Here is a 21,194-nt window from a genome sequence, read left to right as displayed (position 1 = left end):
CACCAGAGCTATCAGTCAGACAACTATCTGTGTGACCTTGGACCAATTATCCATCTCGTCTAAGCCCCCATTTGCATATCTATAAATTCCTCCTAGGATTGTTGTGAAGGTCAGATAAGACGGGGTGAGTGATAGCGCAGGGCTGCAGAGGGCCCTAGGTACAGTTTATTTAGGTTTTCTCTCCTCTCATTTACAGTGAGGGAACAAACAGGTTTAGAGAGGGGGAGTCCATAGCACACCAGCATCAATGGTCGTAGCAAGAACCACCATCCTTTCTTCCTCCTTCCCTCACTTCCTTTTTCCTTATTTCCATCATAATCCCCTCTCCTTCCCCTCCCCACCGTCAGCACACATGATATTATGTTTGATGGGTAGCTTTTGGTTTGTATGTATTTTTGCAAAACACATTTTTCTATAAACGTTTTTTTTGTTAAATGGTTTGAGTTTATACATGAGTGCCTTATGTGTTTTGTGCATATTTACATTTATATTTATATCCCTCTTTTTTTCTTCAGTACTGTGTTTACGGTCCCTCCATGTTCCTCTGTGTACACAGAATCCGTTGCTTACTGCTCTGTGTATACCTAAGTCGCTGCTTCGAATTGCTGCTTAGCATTGCATGGTGTGCATGTGATCTGTTCCATGAGGATAGACACCCAGGTTCCCTCCACTCTATCCCCATAGTCTGTCTTCTTGTAATTCTTAAGATAGGACCAAGAGACATTTATTTACAAGTTTCCTTCTTCCATTAGACGGTGAGACAGTGAGGGAAGATTTCCTGACTATAAAGCAGCTTGCACATAGCAGTTTCTCAGTAAACACAAAGCCATTGGCTTCCCAGGCAGCTGGACAGGAGGTCTCAGGCCCAGCCTCCCGTGTCCTTGGTTTCCAGGAAAAGCAACAGCCTTAGGGGCAGCCTGTGATTACCGTGATCTTGTCAAGAAGGTTTTCGATGATTGGTGGAAGTGCCTTTTAGGAAGAGAAAAGATGCAAAGCCTCCCCATGTGACGTATACTAGAATTCCCTGAAACCCGAGGACTGCAGAGGATGCATTTGTTATTCGAGCACACACATTTGAACACTTACTCTAAGTGAGAGTGGGTGTGGATTTGGTAAACTCTTTGAATGCTTTCCCCAGTCTGTAGGACATTCTAGTTCCTTAGAACTGGGCACTGAATGCTGTTTGATGAAACTTGCTGTGTTATTTGGAGAGGACGCAGCTAGGATCCACACTTTAACCATGGATGGATCCATCAGTCAGTCTCAGTTCACTGTAGACAAGGAGATACCTGCTGATAAGCCATGTGGGAGCTGTACTGCCTTAAGCCGTGTAAACGTCTTCATTCCTGAAAGCCATGCCTGCTAGGTTGGTTGTGAAATGTATTAGGTTTCATTTTTTCTCGTTTTTCCCTTTGGAGGGTGAGGGATAGCCTACTTTAATACTGGAAAATTTTTTGTAACTGAATTGTGATACTGAGTAAAATGAGCTACCTTTACTTGACGTGTAACAGGTTGCTGTAGACCAGGGTTGGGCACACTCTTTCTGCGAAGAGCCGGGTAGTAAATACTTTATACTTTACAGGCCACGTGGCCTTCATTACACCTGTCACCTCTGTTGTTGTAGTACAAACGCAGCCGTTAGACAGTATATAAGTGAATGAGCATATAAATGAGCTGTGTTCCAATAAAACTTTATTTACAAAAATAAGAAGGGGCCCCGTTTAGATGCTCACACACTTGCTATATCTGGAAATCAAAATAAATATAGTAGATCCAATGAGGCAAACCAGCTACTGTTTATTCCCAGTGTTCTCTGCTGTCTCTTTAGGAGGACACTCTGAACACAATGGATAAGGGTAATATGAACAGGAAACGGAAGAAGGACTTGTACTGTGTCAACTTTGGCGCGGTTGTGCTTGCCAGAAAACCTACAAGAACAGTGCCTTGCACATGGTACCCAGCTTTTTCTCAAACACCAGTCAACATATTGCTGTGGAGTTTTGTTTTGAAGATGTGATTAATAATTCAGTTAGCAGACATGGAGTAGAGCAGGTTCCCATCTACCATGGGGGTCAGGGGGTGCCTCAGTTGATTAGTTGAAGGCTTTAGGAGAAAATAATGAGGTATTTCAGGGAGAAAGGGATTCTGCCTCCAGACGGCCTTCATCCTGCCATCCCAACTCTTCCCTGGGTCTCCAGCCAGCTGCCCTGCCTGGTGGACTTCACATCTGCCACCCTGACAATCCACAGTCCTCAAGCCCATTCTTTAAAAATATGTCATCTGTCTCTACACACACACATGCACGCACACACGCACACGCACATGCACGCACACACGCATGCACACACACATGCACGCGCACACACACAACACACTCACATGCTACTGGTTCTGTGTCTCTCAGGGCCCCTGCTGCATGTGCAGCCCATTCATTAAGAGGGCTCTAGGCAGTGGGGATGTCCTCCTTATCCGCAACATTGTAATATTATGGAGACACCAGAGAAGGGACATGGAAGGGTAGGCAGACATCCGACTACCCACAAGTGATGTGCCTGTGGTCTTGTTGCATCTTCGGATTCTTATTTTTCTTACAAATAAAGAAAGAATTTAAAATGAAGGAAGCCCCAGATCACCCGAGTGTGACTCTCTAGCCTTTTCCCACTTCTAGTTCAAAGATGTACCAGTGTTCTTGTAACCAAAGAATAAACATTGCATCATTCCTCTAGCAATGGTGACTGAAGCATGGGTGAAGGCGATGAGTGGCTTAGGGCCTTTGGGAACCCTGTCCCAGCCATCCCTCACCATCCATGCCCTGCTGGGAGCAAAGCTGCGGCCCCTGCAGCTCTCTTGGTTGATACTCCCAAGAAGAAGCTCTTCCTCTAGAAGCATGGGGGAGGGACAGCCTTTGAGCCAAGTTGACTCTCCCAGCTGGGGAGCTATAATTTAAAATGTGGACAAAATGGGCCCAAACATTAAGCCTTGCTTGTTGGGCCTGGTTCTGGCCTATGTTCTCATCTGTGACTCCCTTGGCCTTCCTGCTCACACCACCTCTCCTTGGCTTTTCTTTGAGACATTCTTGCTGAATGAGAAATAATTCCCTAGAGTTGTATTAGTGGGCACGAGATCAATATGTTCCACAAGCTGAGGAGAATTGAATTTGGCTCCGGAGACTTCTTCCTCCCCCAGTGAGGTTTACCAGGGGCTCGCAGGTGATTTGGGCCCATTTTGGTGCACTTTGTCTCTTCCTCAACCCTTTCCTCTGTCTTCCCAAACCTTTCCCCTCAAAGGGCTGCTGGAGTTTGGGCTGCCCATGGCTCCTTGCCCAGTGAGCACTGACCACACAGATCCAGCAGCTTCCAGGAACATCAGCATTTAAGTAATGGGCGTGCAAGAGAAAACCGAATGCAAACAGGCCTCCAGATGCAGAGAGAACTCCTTAGTTGGAGATGGGGATTTCCAGTGGAAATGTCAGAGGGGACAGTGTGCCTGGTTGGAAAGCTGGTCCTCAGGCTAGAAAACTCACCCTCAGTCCCACCCCCGCCTTGATCTTTTTCAGTGTTTGTTAGTATATGTTGAAATAAAAAAAGTTTGTTGTTGCTTTTTTTTCCAACTAGTTTCTTTGGATCCTGGCATGACTCCAGAAGAAGCGTACCCTGCTGCTCCACATTCATTTTTATTTTTAGGGAAGTGTAAGTTACTCACAGTTGGTAAAGACTTACAATCCAAAATCATCACAGCTCACCCTTTAAAGACATTTTGATCTCTACCTTCCTGCGGCCAATCAGCCGGCATGCCTGTTTCTTATAGGGGGTTTTGACTGCACATAGTAGGTCCTGGATAAACACTTGCTGATTAAACGGTACTTATAGGGGGTTTTGACTGCACATAGTAGGTCCTGGATAAACACTTGCTGATTAAACGGTACTTATAGGGGGTTTTGACTACACATAGTAGGTCCTGGATAAACACTTGCTGATTAAACAGTACTTAAAGCCACTGCAGCTGATTGGCTACTTGGGGCAAGGTGAGTTTAAATCAGAAGAGTGAGACCTGGCCTCAGGCTGCAGGGGGATGCAGGCCTGAACGGCTACACACGAACCTAATTAGCTGTGCCCCTGCCAGCAGCCCCACTCAGACACGTCAGGAGGGGAGAGAGTGGCTAAGGTAGATTGGCTTTCCCAAGTGAAAAAGCCTGTCTTCAGGTGCACCTGCATACGACTGATGGCACCTCAAGTCCATCTGTGAGACTGCTAAGAGCACTGGGCAAAAGTGCCCCTGGGAGTGGGGGGTGAACAGCATGGCAGGACCAGTGGCTGCTGGAGTTTCTGGTTGGCAGGAGGGCCTGCCACCATGCTCCGCTAGGCTCTGTGGGGTACCCATCCCAGCGAGCACAGAAAGAGCCGTCTTGGCTGAGTGTCAAGCCCTGGTGCATTCTTTGCTAAGTGTGTTTATTGGCTGCCATGAGAGTACTTAGGAATTGCTTTTACTCACAGACACAAGGAGCCTTCACTAGGGAGGCACAACAGCACTTTCTCCAAGTTGCTCCTTGCAAAGTACTTGTGCTCCATCAAATTGGACTCTTCCTAGACACAAAGGGAGGCACTGGCCCAGAGTTAAGTTCATAGCAAGACCCCCTTGAGCTGCCTGTTTCTTATCAGAAGCTGGAGTAGACAGACATGACTTGAGACATTGTCATCTTGTTTGGAGAATCTGGGGCTGGCTCTCCCACCCAAGCACTTTGGAAGGGTCTGAAGAGACACAGGACGTGTGTCTGTGTGTGTGGGGTTGGGGCAAGGGTTTGCATCAAACATTTGGACAAGGATAACAACGCTGCCACTTTCTGCTGACTGTGGACTTGGAAGAGTTTCTTATCATTTCAAGCCTCGCTTCCCTCCTAAGTGAAATGGGGATAGTAATCATTGTTATGGGCTGTTGTGTCCTCCAGAAATCCACCTGTTGAAGTTTTAACACCCGTGCTTCAGAATGTGATTATACTTGGAGATATGGTCTTTAAAGGGGTAAATCAAGTTAAAATGAGGTCCTATGGGTGGACCCTAACTTAATATGGCTGATGTCCTTATAAGAGGAGAGATTAGGACACAGACACACACAGGCAATGTTATAGGTGGTGAAGGGTCTAGACTGGCGAAGTTCAAGCTCTCTGCTTTGGGTTACTTACTCTGAATGATCTTGGGTTTCATAGTAAATTTTCTGAATATCAGTTTCCTCACTTGTAAAATGAGGGAAATAACGGTCTGCCTCACAGAGTTGCTGGGGGTGTGAGGGCAGATAGTAGCCATCTAGCACTTAGACTGCTGCAGGTAGCTTGGCCGTTGGCATTGTCACTTTAAAGGCAGGTGAGCATTTAGTGTCCTTCTTTGCTAAGTATGTCTGATGCCAAATCAGGATTCATTGAGTACCTCTTCTGTGCCAGACACTGGGAGAGGATTGCAGTGGTTCTTGTTCTGCACCCTTGGCCCTACTGGATTAATCCTAAACTCTTCTCCGAGTTGCTTTCCCTGCAGTCCGTCATTACTGAAAACCATATTTATAGATGCTGCTTTCTAGAAATGTTTCTATAAAGTCTTGTATTTTCTCTTGGTCTGTACAGCTTCAGGGGGAACATGTCCTGTATCTGCCAGTTGTTAACCTTCTCTTTGACCAAGGAGCTGTAGATGATGGCACTGATAATGCCCAGGTGGGTTTAGTTTTGATCCCCAGTGAAAGACAGGCCTGTCTGTATTTGCAGTAATAAGCAATCACCTTTAGCTTGAGAGGATAAACTTAAGTGTCTGTTCTTTGGAGGGATACTGATTAATTTTAAAATATGAATAAAAGGCAGTCCTATTTCATTGTAGTAAGAACACTTGATAGGAGATCGACCCTCTTAACGGATTTTTAGTGTGCAAGTTATCTTAGGTACCAGGCTGTACAGATCTGTCGAGCTTATTCGTCTCACCTAATTGAGACTTGATGCCTGTTAATTAGCAACCCCACACCTCCCCTCCTACCAGTCCCAGGCAACCACTACCCTGTTCCTTTTGCCTCCGTGAATCTGGCTGCTTTTGATGCCTCATGGAAGTGGAACCATGCAGCGTTTGTTTTTCTGTTCCTGGCTCGCTTCTCTTGGCATCTTTCCTCCAGGTTCATCCACACTGTCGCAAATGGAAGGATATCCCACTCTTTTGTTTTTAAAAACAGTCAAACTCAAGTATGTAAAAAGGTGGGCAGCTGAGAAGCTAGTACCAGAATGTTCCAAGAAAAGATACTGAGTGGCACAGCCTGGCCTGGTTCTCCATCAGCAATTCCTGAACTTCCCCACCTGGAGGCTCCTGATGACAGATGGGTGAATGGGCAGAGTAGATGAGTGGGGGAGGTGGGGAGCCCGTGGGGCCTGGCTGATCAAAGTCCCAGCAATCTGACCCCAGCAGGACGTTCCTTTGAAGGATCATGTATCACCTTACAAATATCCACAAACTTTGTCCTCCATCCATATTTGTTTAGGTGTAAAAAATATTTTAAGCTCTTTACTGAGAGGTAAAATGGGACCCACCCACATGGATTCCCCACCACGCATGGCTGATCATTCCCGAGGTACCAGTCCTCAGTTTAGGGTTTAGGTCAGCGGCCCTGGAATCAGTGAAGGAAACCTTCCCATCTGCTGTCTGCCTCCTGGCATCACTCCTGGGTTGAGCCCAAGGCCTCAGTGGGTGAGCAACTAGTCCTTCCTGAGATGTGAACAGATGGGGGAATCCACATTTGACCCACTCCTGGGGTTTTAGGTTTAAGAGGAGTATCGGGAGGATGGGGTAATCTGAGGTCCTGAGCAACTCTAAGGCTGAAACTGTGCAGATCTACTTTTTACTTTTTTTGGAGACAGAGTTTCACTCTTGTTGCCCAGGCTGGAGTGCAACGGCGCAATCTCAGCTCACTGCAACCTCCCGGTTCAAGGGATTCTCCTGCCTTAGCCTCCCGAGTAGCTGGGATTACAGGCATGTGCCATGTGCCACCACACCCAGCTAATTTTGTTTTTGTTTTTGTTTTTAGCAGAGATGGGGTTTCTCCATGTTGGTCAGGCTGGTCTCAAACTCCCAACCTCAGGTGATCTGCCGCCTCGGCCTCCCAAAGTGTTGGGATTACAGGTGGTTGCCACTGCACCCGGCCAGGTCTACTTTAAGGCAGGTGCTGTGGTTTCCCCTAGGACTGAGGTCCTCCAGGGGTCAACTGCATTTCAGGTGTGTGAGGGGAGCATGCTCACCTGGCTACACAGCCCTTCCTTCTGAGCCCCTGTTTACTTGACTCTAGGGCCTCCGTGACAAGTTTGCTTGGGGACCTCACACTGCAGTGGCTCCTGGGGCCAGAGGTGTAACCAGGAATGGACCTTCCACTGAAGAACCTGTGACTGTAAGGAAGACCCTCTGACGGCCTGCCAACCTTGCTTGGCCTGGCCCAGTCCCTCCCAATAACACTGATGAGAACTTAGGTTCCTAGCATCCCAGTAGGCAGGGTCATACAGACAAGCCGGAAATTGATACCACTACTGTACTCACCCCTGGACCTCCCTGTCCCATGCAGGAGTCTAAACCCGTGCAACCAAGGAAGAGCACACACCCATACCACGTGGCAAGCGTTTCACAGGGGTTGTCATTTCTTTACTCCCAGCTGAACCATGCAAGCTACCAGCCATCCACCCAGATGTCATAGAGTCTGTGCCAAATAAGTACTCAGACCGGGATGAAGTTCAGGCCACAGTCGAGGCGACCAGTCACTCTGCCATGATTTGGATTCAGCCATCAATTCCAAAGAAGCACACAGTGCCTTGCGTTTTGCTGGTTGGTTTTTGTAAAATGATGGGGTGGGAAGCAGAGCTAGGCATTGGAAAGGGGCTGAACAAGGGGAAATCTTCAACACCTTTTAAATGGAAACTTATCTAGTTGGCCTCTTTTCTGTAAGGAACTATAGTGGGTGTCACAGAGGTGCAAACACTAGAGCAATCAATTCAGGCCCTGGCCTGAAGGACTTATTATTGAGAGTTCCCCGTATATACAAATGGCTAAACTCTTAGTCCAGTGAATGCCTGTGACCAAGAGCCAATGGGTGAAAGTAGGGGTTCCAGACCAGCAGTGGGAAAAGCATCAACAGACAGCTTGGCCACAGGCTGGCTGGGACTGCCGAGGAGCAGTGCCAGGCTCTGGGCACTGAGTTCTGAGCTTCTGGAGGGCCGGGAAGAACTTTCACCTGCAAATGACTGGCTAATTCCACGCTCCTTAGAGTTGCCACCTGCATTTCCCCGCTACTCACTAACTGTCTGCTCAGGTGCAGGGAGCCTGGCAGAGGCCTGGGCACGTGGGTCAGGCAGGGAGGGCCAGACGGGCGAACTCCTGCTTTGTCTCTTTTTCCTTGAGCTCAGGACACAGTGGGGAGCCCTCCTGTTTCCGTAAGGTCATCAGACTGACTGGCTTGGATTTTTTTTTTTTTTCTTCCTGTCTTTCTTTTAAAGGACAGACACCCTTGAGGTCCCGGCTGATTTTCTTAGAGAAATGTAGTTTATTTGACTCTAACGATGGAGCATTAAGTTTTCAGAATTTTAAGGAAAATAAAAGGTCAAGATTTCAACAACCCGTGTTCCTGCCAAACCCACTGGGCAAACAGAAACGCTGCCTGCCTCCCGTGCTCCCAGACCCCTTCCTTCTCAAACACCCATCAGACACTTTGCAGCAAGAAAAAACAAAGGGCATCCCTCCTGAGGCCACCCCTGTCCCCAGCCCAGGTAGGCGCGGGGTCGGGCGCGCCCTGATGAGGGGGCCTTAGGTTCAGACACCCGGGCGCGGCGCGGGGCGCTGACGGATGCAGTGACCGAGGCTGTGGCTGTGGGCGCGGCGTCTCCTGGGCAGTGGCGGCCTCTGCGGCCCCCTCCCCGGCCCTGGCCCAGGCCCCGGCCCCAGCCCCAGCCCCAGCCCCAGCCCCAGCCCCGCCGAGCGGGCGGCCGGAGCATGCGCCGTGCGCGCCGGGCCGGGAGGCGGGCGGGGAGGCAGCGCGCATCACTGGGTCCCCTTCCTGCACCCAGCCGCCACTTGCCGGTTGCTAAGCAGTTATCATTGTTTCTGTGGCGATTGCAGAGGCTGTTGCTAATTGGAGAAGCCCCACTAAGCAGCGGCAGCTTCCTCCCTCGGATCCTCTCGCTGCTGTTCGCGTTTAAAGAGCAAACTCGGCTCGCCTGCCCACCCTCCCCCTCCACCCTCCCCAAAATAGCCTTGTGATTTCGGAAGTATGGACTAAAATCACACTCCTCCTCACCTTACCGCTCGGACTCTGGTGGCTCCCAACTCGCCGTCAGATACCACCTGCCCCGGTGCTGGGAAGCGCCCGGACACACCATGACCACAGCCAAGGAGCCGAGCGCTTCGGGGAAATCCGTGCAGCAGCAGGAGCAGGTAATGCTGCTTTCGGGGGTCCGTGTGTGTGCGCGCGCGCGTCTGCATGCATGCATATGTGTGTGTGTGAGAGAGACAGAGAGAGAGGGAGAATATGCATTTATTGAAGAATTTGGTATTTTGGATTGCTTTATGACTGTAGCCCCCTGAGCCACCAAGCTGGGAAGAGACACAAAGTGCTGGGTGCTGCTGGAGTCTGCCGCTCTCCTCTCCCTGGCTTGATGATTCAGGTGCAGGCGCGGGGAGCCTCTGTCAAGGTAAACTTGATATGAAGCACCTCTGGACAAAGGCCTCCCTCTACAGAGCCGCCCTTCTAACGTGTTCCCTGGGAAGGTTCCCAACTAGTACTTTGTAACTTGGAGGAAGAGCGGGGTAGCCAAAAAAATCCGCGTATTCTGACCTCCAACAGGACTTGGCTTTGGTTCTCAGACAAGTCAAAAGAAAATGAGCTGTGCTGAAAGGACTTTTCTTTAGATACCTCGTGGCCCCTTCCTCCTCCTTCCCTCCAGAGCAAACTGTCCCTGCTAGAAACGCCGAAGGATGGATGGTGGGGACACGGAGGAGGACTCAGCTGAGAAGGAGGAGGATTAAAGGGCTGGCTGTGGACCAGGAAGGCTGAATGGGTTCCACATGGCACAGGGCGGCCACTCGCCTTGTCTTGAGGAGGCCACGGTCTGCAGATGCTCCAGGGGTGAGGGAGGAAAGGTGAATCAGCCAGCCGCTGGCTTCACCACGCATGTAGACATCATAATTCCCCTCTTAGAAGATCTTGAGGGTTCTTGTCTTTTAATCATTGCTCAGTTCACCTCAGGCAGATCATTAAAATAGATCCTGGGAGACACCGATGGATTTGCAAAGCAGTTGCTCAAGCGTGGTAAATCAACAGCAGAAGCTGGTTTCTCCTGTTTATTTTAGGGTTGCTGTTGGATCTCATTGCTAGGACTGGGGCAAAGATAGGGGACATCTCTAGAGTTCAGGAAGGTGAAGAATCTCCTCAGCACATTGTGTGACAGAATTCCATGCCAACTCTTCAGAGACACATGCAGATGACTTTGATCTGTATTTACTGGGGTCATTTCCCTTCTGGGGTCCTTTCCCAAAGCCCATTTATCGGTAAAAGGGGGGCCATTTTATTAGTACCACCACCACCACCGCCATCATCATCATCATCATCATCATCATCTAAAGAAGTTAAATGAAGTTTTATTTCATCTGGTTAGAAGATTCTGTAGATACGGACATCTAAATATTCTTATAGTCAGTGTGACAGTGCTCATATAGATTGACAGGTTCAACATAGACAAACCAAACCTCCCTCCTTTCAATAATTCTACAGAATATTTGCTCAACAAGAACTATTTCCACACTGAATTATCATTCTGTAATGAACTGGGTTTCTTTTTACTCCAGCTCACCCTCATTAGTTATGAAGGAAGGGTGTGCTGGGCATTCGGGCTTGCACTAGGACTCAGGTAGCGTCCCTGACCATGGGAGAAAGTAATAATGATCAAAGAGTCCATTGCTGTTCATAGGTTGACACCCAAGGACTGGGAGTCAGAAGCCCAATCTGCGTTATGTAAAAGAAATCCCTTGTTTCCGGTATGAATCTGCTCTTATTTTGCCTGATACCTTAGCATCCCAGGAGAGTGGGAGTAGTTAACTGCAGTGTAGGTTTTGGAAGACCTCTAAGCTCTTGGTTTGATTTTTTACCTTTTTATTATTGGAAATTTCATGTCTTTGAACCTGTTGGTTGGAGAAGTCTTAACTGGTATAAAACGGAAGACCAGAGGCAGCCATGGCCAGAGCTGTCAGGTGGGACACCTAGAAGCAGCTGTCCTCATCCCATGCCGTTGGGAAGTTCCTTTTCCTCCCTACTCAGAGGGGTGTCATCTTGACCCTGAAAAATTATCAGACCCAACCCTATGAAGTAAGATGAAGAGGGGAACAACAGGGATAAGATAAGCCAGATGGGACGGAGGAAGACGACCCCACATTTAAAATACGTGTACCTCGAGGGAACTTTAGCTAGGGTCTTAACAAACTGCTTGGAACATAAAGAGGTAAATAACATACCAAAATAAAATCCCTAAAGACTGTCTCTTATCCCTGCACTATATATAATTTTTCAAAGGCATTAAAACTATCATGTGTGCTTAGACTCCAGAACTCTTAATAAGTTCTCCGTTCTTCTTTATTATTTTCTTATTGCTAATGAAGCTTTTGGGATACCTGTATTCCCAGGCTGGTAGGAATGTGTAGGGACACCAGGAAAAAGGAATATGTTCCTTTTTGGTTTTTTAAGTTCTTTGAGAGCGAGGAAGAGAGGATTGCTGCTTTGTGGTTTGGTTTTGAAGCAGGGGATCATTAAACTGTACTAACTCAGTGGCTGCCTCCAAATCGCCAAGTGTTGATTCTTAAGAGAAACTCAGTGGCCCCTCACATCCTCATCTTGTGAGGCGTTAATCGGAGAACTGGGACTGAATGGAGCCTGATGCGGTCTCTAGCATCCTGTACAGCTGTTTGGCTACTGCAGTAAACTACCCCTTACTTCTTAGCAAGTGAACAGAGGAAAGTGAGTTTCTCTACCAGTCTTAGTGGTTGGAAGCCAGGCATATGGATGGTGGGTGCAAATGACTTTTGTGTGCCGAGAATGAACACAAATTAAGGGGGAAATTAGAAAAAAAAAATTAAACCAAATGATTTTACCTATGAGCTACAGATTTTTTTCCCACTTTGTTTGCTAAGAAATGTGCTAAAAATAGATAAATATGTAAATAGCATTTGGGGATTGTTTTTGTTTGTTTTTTAAAGAATACTAAATAAACGAGCCAGAGAAACAAGGAGAATTGGCTTCTAGGGGACCATTTCTCTTTCTCTTTGGAGACCCTAAAGTTTATTTTTAAATGAAGTATTGCGAACCCAGAGATATTTGGAAGCAACATATACTTGAATCTGAATGAACTGAGTTGGTCCTTTGGCTCTGAAGCCAAACAGGTAATACTGAGACTTCTCGGTGAAAATGCCATTAGCACTGGCTGCACCTGATCTCCGCTCCTGCACAGAGTGAAGCCTGGGAGGGACCCAGAAAAAACACTGAGGCAGGGTTGGCTTCCATTTACTATATTCTCACAAGCAAACGAAACTCCTCCTTAGAAAACCAAATGAAGGGGTTTTTCCCTTAACATAAATAAAAGTACAAATTTATTTTAGTACATACTATCTCCATTTCAAATGATCTAAAATGCAAAAGCAGTGATCAGTAATGCTATTAAGAGAAGACACAAAAATTAATTCCATCTGCTTGCAATGAGCCAGGACACATTTTTGCTCAAAGTTTTTATCTCTGCTTATTATTTGAGCAAAATGCATAATCTGTGCACAAGTATGTATGTGTGTGGATGTGCATGCACACACATTACACACATGCACAGTCACACTCATGCACACATTAACAGCCACACACATACACACCTCATGTGTCACAAAATCAGAGTTGGACATGTACCCCTGAGTCCTAGCTCATGCTCTTGTGCTCAGGAACCTCAGAGATGTGTGAGAATATGCCTTTCCTTCAAAGGTCTCCACAGAAGCCCCCTCTCACATGGAATATCTTCCACTCCCTTGGCTAACTTGGATCTTTGTTATATGCTAAGTTCAGTCACATCTTTAACTTCCTTACAGCTGAAAGTCAGCAGTTCTTATCACACCTTCTCTATGTGACTGCTGCTTTTGTTGCTTCTCAGTTTTCTGCAAGTTGTGCAAATCCTAATAACCCCCAATGTGTCTGCTCTTCTATTAAATTATGAGCCCCAGGACCTAGTATTAACTGACAGGTTAAATTGTCTGTCTGAACATATGTAATAATACCATTACAGAATAATGTTTTTTGAAATGAATAGAATTTTATAAATGACAGATTCCATAGAGTGGACATTAAAATGCTTGCGAATTTTGAGAGAGGTTAGGTGGCCTCCCGGAAGGGCACATAGGTAACAGCTCTGTGAGCGGATTTCTCATGTTCTTGTCCACTGCTCTTTGCATTGGGTCTTGTTGCTTCTTGCAGTAGATACTGAAAGAGAGGATCTGGCTTTGACCATTATGAGAGTTAATTTTTTTATGTAACCACATTAAAAGGAAAAGGCAATGTGAGACACCCATGTTCAAGATAAATGTGGTAACAGGAAAAAAAGAAGTGAAAATAAACACAGGAAAACAATCTTCGATATTAGGAAGTACACATAACTATTGATAAGTCCCAGTAGGGAAGGTGGTCCTTTCACGGTTCACAAAGGCCATCAGGTGGCAGTGGTAGTACTTTCACAGTTCACCAGGACATTGGATGCAGCAGCCATACTCATGTCGATTAAATTCCATCTGTGCATGGTCTACGCTATCTAAGACTCTCTGGATAAAAAGAAAACTTGGAGGAAAACTTGCCAAAGAATACAAAGAATAGAAATACCAGGTTCTTAGGATTGTGTAGAAATACATCTAGGACTCATGAACTTCCAGAGCCAGGAGAAAGAAGGATGGAGTTGGGCTGCACACTAGGCCGATGTGTGGAGGATTTGAGGGGAGAACTCGGAAGTCTTGGATATCCTAGAGAAAGCAGGTCCAGAACCAGAGCTCCCTGGTGGGAACACCAGAGCAGGTCCTTGAGCTGACAGGGAGCAGCATGAAGTCTTAGGGGAGGGGAAAGAGCTTGGCTGGTGCAGTGCCATCCTCCGAGGAGGGATGTCTCTTTTTGTCACCTAAGATGACAACATGATGGAACCAAGAAAGCAACTAGCTTGAAGCCAGCATGAATTCTGCCCTGAGAAACGGCAGGCATTTCCCAATCTTTTGGGATTCATGTCACCAACCTACTAAAAGCTGCGGTTCAGCAAGTGCCATTGCTTACACCAAATGCAAGTCCAGACAATTGGGAGCAAAGGCAGTACTTGGAGGTGGGCAAGGACAAATGATACCCAGATTGGCTTTTGGTGCAACCCAAATTCAAAACAATGGAAACAGTGTATTTTTTTAAAAATGCTTTCTCTGTGCATTAAATGCATTGTGTTATTTTATTCTGACGTCTGTTAAACCAAATCCTGCCCCTCATTCTGGGTACTGAGGTTACCAGGGCAGGTGTAGTCATGACCATCAAATGCTGCATGGAGAACACCTGAGGGCTGGAGGGTGCATTAACCTTCACCAAAACATCTTCGCTCCAGTGTGCACGTGCAAAGTGTTAAGATGCTAATCGCTTATAGTAACCAACAGTCACCATCTCGGCCTCATTGGGAATTGTAGAGTTATGATCTTTGATGGAAACAAGCTGTGCCTGTGTTCAGCACTGATCTGGTTTTGCAGTAGACACTGTTCACCCTCTGTCATTGAGCAAGAGAGGGCAGAGTGAGTCTGTGGATCCAGAGCTAAAAACTGAGGAAGAGAATCTAATTTGGGGAGTCTGTATAAGATTTGAGAGATCATTGGTTGGTTGATGTCCTTGCTTATAAAAGATTGGACAGGTAGAGGATGTATCATCTTGTTTCAGACACTGCAAAAACAAAATGAACTAAAATGGTTTTATTTCAAGATGTAGGTTTGGTTACTCCATAGCCTTCGATCATGGGACTAGGTAACCATGTCAGTTTGCATGGGGTGCTGGGAGCGGCGGCTCATGCCTGCAATCCCAGCACTTCATAACCTTCGATCATGGGACTAGGTAACCATGTCAGTTTGCATGGGGTGCTGGGTGTGGCGGCTCACACCTGCAATCCCAGCACTTTGGGAGGCTGAGGCGGGTGGATCACGAGGTCAACAGATCGAGACAATCCTGGTCAACATGGTGAAGCTTCGTGTCTACAAAAAATAGAAAAATTAGCCAGACATCATGGTGGTACATGTCTGTTGTCCCAGCTACTCAGGAGGCTGAGGTAGGAGAATCACCTGAGCCCAGGGAGGTCTAGGTTTCAGTGACCTGTGATCATACCACTGAACTCCAGCCTGGACAATGGAGTGAAACCATGTCTCCAACAAAAAGAAAATCTGGGTGGGATGTAAATCGCAGTCCTGTTGTTGGTGCAGCTCTGCATGTGGCTGATATCCTAAAGTCTTTCCTAGCTTTGATAGGCTATGTTTCTTGAAGTGGGGAGTGGAGTGGTATCAACACACACAGCCCAGGCAGAGTGATCAAATCCAGAAAGTTTATTCTCCATCCTGTTCCCATCCCCATTTGTTTTTGGCCTTTCAGGACTCTTTTATTATTGATTAATCGATGGATCGATTGAGTGATTGAATAGAGTCTCACTCTGTCACTCAGGCTGGAGTGCAGTGGTGCAATCTTGGCTCACTGCAGCCTCCACCCTCCCCGGGTTCAAGCAATTCTCCTGCCTCAGACTCCTGAGTAGCTGGGATTACAGCACCATGTAATCCGGCTTCCATGCCCTGCTAATTTTTGTATTTTTAGTAGAGTTGGGGTTTCACTATATTGGCCAGGATGGTCTCAATCTCTTGACCTCATGATCCACCTGCCTCAGCCTCCCAAAGTGCTGGGATTACAGGTGTGAGCCACGGAGCCCAGCCCCTTTCAAGACTCTTTACTGCCATATCCCAGGTAGGCTTTTAATCTCTGCTGGTATCCAAGGTTTAGCACCATTTGCTCATACTTGACTCTTTCTATCAAAACTGCCCCACGTGCTGCTCCCCCTGGGCCTTGCTCAATGACTGAGACAAATCCAATCATTAAAAGCCAAAAAGTATAAGGCGGGTGTTGTGCATTACCGTCCTGAGAGCATTTGTAATTTCAACAGTAGCTATTGGTAATAAAAACCCAATGGAATTATTAATGGTGGAAATTTTAGGTATAACGTTGTGGCAAGACCAAATAGAAGAAAAAATATTTAGTCACATCGTTAAGGAAAAATTAAGGTGAGGTCACAGTGGGGACAGTCTTGGCACCCTTCAAATACTGATAGGCTGTGCACATCCTGGAGGTACCTGTTCGTTTTGTGTTCATATTAGAGCTGGTCTCGTATCAGGCAAATACCAGATTACAGATCCCGGTGCTGCTTTCCAATCCTGGAGGATTTTATAATAATAGTGTTGAAATGTGCAGCGATTCCTTCTTAGGAAAAATTGCCATAATACGCACAGGCGTGGAGTCAGTGTTGTGGGTCCCTTTGATCCTGGTGGCTGGGGATCCCGCATGCAGTCCTCCACTGATGGCTGCATGTTGCCGATGTAATAAAGTCTTACTCCTCAAATTTTTAGTGACAATTTATATATTATTCCTTTACTAGTATCTGATCAATTTTTAAAGATATTTAACTTCCCCTGCCAGAATTCAAGAAAAACTGCTTTTCCCAGTGTGAAACTGCATGAGACTCAAGCATCATCTCAAGCTGCCAAGTTATTAATTTGGAACACAGGCTTCTAAAAAATATCTGTATGTGTGCCTGTGTGTGGGGGGTGCAGGGGTGGGAGAGAGGCCAGATCTGCTGATTAAAATGGGAACACCATGGTGATGGTGGGACATTCTCAAAACACTTTAAAAGGTCAAAGTCAGTCTTCTGGATGTGCTCATATGATTTCTCTTGGAGATAATGGGAATTCATCCTCTTAAAAGGATTGGTTCAACCCTTTGAAGAGGCTACCCGCAAACAAGATGTAACATCACAACTGAAAAATATTCAAAATACATTCCATGTTTTGTCTTTTGGAAATAATGTGCAACAGAGATGATCTTGAATAGTAGTGATGTATGTTTTCAAATTAATGAAAAAAAATTTATTTTCAAGCAGTGATTCTTGAAATTCTTCATTCTTCTTAGAATATTTGAAGTTGTTATAGCATTCACTGTGGGAATTCCAAAATGATGACACTAAGTATGTATATCAGATCAGGCCTCTGAGTGGGAGAGGGAAGGAAACTATTTTTAATTTCAATAGTTTGCTTAATACCCCATCCACTTATTAGACAGATGTTGCATCCAAAGAAGATTTTTTATTTTGATAAATAGTAATGGGAGAGTAAGGTAGGGGGAAAGGAGAGCTGGATGGGAATTGTTTAAGGTCAGGAGAGAGCAGAAAAGTCCCCAGCCAGGGTGCCTGGACCCAAAGGGCAGCCAGCAGTCTGCTGGAGGAAGGTGAAATATGTCTGCAGGGGCACATGGAGATGGTTTGGGAAAACAGAAACGGGAACTATGATATGAAAGTGTTTTGAAAGCATGCAATGGAAGAGAGCGAGGGCTCGTACATTTCTCGAAGGGAGGTAGGGGCTGAACTTGGCACAGGAGGCTCCTGCTTAAGAGAACTGGGGTTTCTGAAATAGGTAAAACCAGCGGAATGACTTGGACTTTAAGATTTTATTTTGTGAATGCGATTATTTAATCTAGGCATGTTTTGATAGGTGAAAAAAGGGACTAGAGACTTCTGGTTTCCAAAGAGCAAAAAGAGTTTGTTATTTCACAAGTAAATTCAAGTTTACCTAGAAGCAACAAGATATTTTAAGACATGGCATATATATATATATGCACACACACACACACACACACACACACTCACACACATATATATAGTACTTCTTGGAATAGCCTGAGAAAGAAATATTTAGGAAGACTTAAGATAACTATTAATGCAATTTCTGGCTCTGATTTTGATGAGCTAGAGAAATGAACAGTCCATCATGCCTCTAACACCAGGTCATATGGTATATATGACTTGGTTAGAGAAGAGATTAACCAATAAAAACCTTTGGCAGGTAAGAACTGTTTTGTCATTAAAAATCATGAAGCTGTAGTGTCTCAACAGCTCCCTTGATGCATTTTGTTAATTCTGTCTGCTCATTGCTAGGGTTGGGGTGAGGAGGACTTGACCCTTGCCTTGTCAATAGCCCACTTCCGGGGGAGTTGGGAGAATTGCTTTGCTTTGGCATGGATGCCCCTGACTTCTGATCCAAGCTCTTCCACCTGCTAGCTGAGGGACATTGGGCAATTCTGGACTGATTCTGTATCTGTGAAACGAGGATAATTCTGTCACACTGTTGCTGTGAAAAACAAAACATAGAAACACAAAATAACATTCTTGTCATGGAAATTTCAAACTGTTGTTCAGCCATGCTGACATTTCAATGCTACTTGAATCTTCTTTTTTTCAGTATTTGGTCAGAGCTTGTGTGTTCATTTTTAAAATGGGTTGTTCTACAAAATCATAGAGTGTTTGACTTTTAAGACTTCTTATAGACGCTCTTGAGTTTGGGACTTTTGTTTTAGTAATGTAAACCCCTTTTCCAAAGGAAGCAAGCCAAGAATGGCATGTGAAGGAGGTGAATGCGCTAGCTCAGTGTCCCTGAGACATGTCAGCAGAGCCCCAGCGCATGTGGGAGCCCAGCTCACAAACCACACATCTAATTCAACAGTCTAATTTTACACAGGAGAAAAATCAAGCTTAGAGAGGTTGAGTAAATTACCAAAATCATACAGCTGGCAAGCTGCAAATTCAGAACACAATCCCCTCCTTTTTTTCTTCCAATCAGTCCTGAGTGAAACATGGGAATATATTATGCCAAGAAGATTAACACAAAACCTGTTAACTGGAAACTGCAAAGGAAATAAAGGAATTAGGTAATACGAATGGTTCTAAAAATCCCCACCTAGAGGTCAGCTAAGAAAAGGTCTGTGTACTCCAGGTAAATCAAACCTACTGCAGTTTTTCGTCTTCACGTCTCATGGACGAACACGGCCGTTTGTTCTTTTCATGGCGCCAGTGCTGGGTGCATGAGGTTGTTCGTAGCAATCTGTCACATTTGAGTAATTCGTTATTTAATGAGTTGTTTTTTGAAACAAGGAAAATAATGAGGTTGTTACCATTGTTTACCAATTTTTAAAAGTAAGCAACGATTAATAAATTATTCATGCTTTGGAAGTATGCGGTAGTTAATTTTCAATCTCATCTTACAGCTGAATAACCTCAAAGATAGTAGTTACACAACAGGTGTGGGAACATGCGAGTGTGAGGGAGAGGAATCCCCGGGCATCATCTGCTCACATTGGGGGTTTGGCCCAGCAGGGCTTCAGATGTTGAAACATCTGGAAATTTTATCTGCTTACAAGCTTAAAATGAACCACAAGTATCCTGCTTATTAACACTTCTGAGGATCTGATGAAAGCTGTAGGCCTGCTCACCAGAAAAAGCCCCGTAATTTTTTGAGTTCCTAAGGTTCACGTCCCCTTCATTTCTGTCTGTGGACTCCAGATTGAGTGTCTCTGTTGTCACTGTGGTCCCCACAGGCTAGCACAGTCTTAAGACACATCAGCAGGAATGTCCTCAGTGCTCAAAGCTTACATAGATACTGACCAGCAGCTCTCAGCTGTGGGGGCTGTGCTAGGGAGGCACAGTGCATACAAGAGGCTGGGGCATGGCAGGGGGAGAGGGGTCAGGGAGCAGTGAGCAGGAGATCCCAGAAGTGGTAGATGATGGACCTGTGATTGACCTCGGGTGATAAAAGGCTAAGGAATATGGTTCTATCCTCAACCACGTGGTGGCCTCAGCCTGGGATGCATGACTGTGTTCTTCCTCCATTGGGGGCAGTTTGACTAAGACCCCCAAATATTGAAGACCTCAAGACTTTAATATGGCACCTCCTGTTTCTTCCCTTGACACACACATAAACTTCTGAAGGACACAAAGCATGCCGTGTTACTTGTTTTATCTCTGACACCAAGCACAATGGTGACCCACTTATTTGTGTGCTAAATGTATCAGTGAGTGAATGAATTGCATCCTCTTCTCTAAGCCTCCTCTATTGAGTTGAGGGTCAGTGGTTTTACTATTTATTCATCAAATGAACTGTTGAACAAATGAATCAAATTTTCAGAGCCCAAGAGAGACATCAAATCTCCCTCTCAATTGCTAACTCACCTTGCTTTCCCTGTCATTCAAAGTGTCACTGCCACTCTTCTTTCCCCAATATTCCACTGTCACCTGTCCTACTCAAAAACATTTCTCTACCACAAAAGCATCAACTATTCACCGCAGCCACCAGCCATACATCAACATTCAGGCTTGCTGTGATTCATCTCCATAGATAAGTGAATATTCCCTCATAGATAAACAAGACAACCATGAGAAATCACAGAACTGTTGAAAAACGGGCATTTTACATCACCAGAGTCCTTTTTTGTTGTTGAAACAGAGCTCACTGAAATGAGTTGTTGAAGTGGAAAAACAAGTTCTTATTGAACCACCTTCTCCGATGCAGAGAAAAAGCAGACTTGAACATTTGGGTTGATCTTCTAATTCTCAGGTTGGAGCAGTGCTTTGAGGAAAGGAAGATGGCAGATGAAGATCAGAGGAATGCAAAGTTCTGGAATGTTCACCTTGGTTGCCCTCTAGTGGGTCTGCCTTCGGGAAGTTTGTAGAACTTTTTAAGGAGTCAATGTAGGATCAGGAGAGATTTCAGATGCGGGTGACAGGGTGAAATACTTTCTTACAAATAAATGAACGAGTTAGTGAAAGCGTAGCTTGTACAGTTTGGGGGAATGAGGACAATGGGGGATTGTGGTACAGGAGAAGGAATACCAGCCTAGCCTGGGTTTCAGGCAGGTCTGAGTTTGAATTCCAGCTCTGGTACTTACTGGGTCAGCAGCGTTGCACAAGTTGGGTAACCGAAGTTTCCACGGTGAGCAAATGCTTGACTAATAATAGCTGTGAATATGACCAGCATGTTAGTTACACTATCCCAGGGTTAAAGAAGCAGAAGCATGGTGGTGTGAGTGCA

The 21,194-nt window shown here is 45.8% G+C and overlaps 1 protein-coding gene across 4 annotated transcripts in view; it reads left to right on the top strand.

Annotated features, from left to right (window-relative positions):
* The window catches only part of DPP6 (dipeptidyl peptidase like 6), a 1,158,816-nt gene that overhangs the window by 557,049 nt on the left and 580,573 nt on the right, over nucleotides 1–21,194 (top strand). Inside the window, exon 1 of one of the 4 annotated variants that reach the window (XM_035255080.3) lies at nucleotides 9,037–9,434. The exons of the other annotated variants lie outside the window; for them this stretch is intronic. Coding sequence (XP_035110971.1) covers nucleotides 9,378–9,434 — 57 coding nt within the window. The 5' untranslated portion in view covers nucleotides 9,037–9,377. Of the gene's footprint in view, nucleotides 1–9,036; nucleotides 9,435–21,194 lie in introns of those variants that run through there. 4 annotated transcript variants of the gene reach the window in all.

This window comes from Callithrix jacchus, chromosome 11 (assembly GCF_049354715.1).
Source record: "Callithrix jacchus isolate 240 chromosome 11, calJac240_pri, whole genome shotgun sequence".
In the NCBI taxonomy this organism is placed as follows: Eukaryota; Metazoa; Chordata; class Mammalia; order Primates; family Cebidae; genus Callithrix; species Callithrix jacchus.
This window is presented reverse-complemented; position numbering and strand designations above follow the sequence as displayed.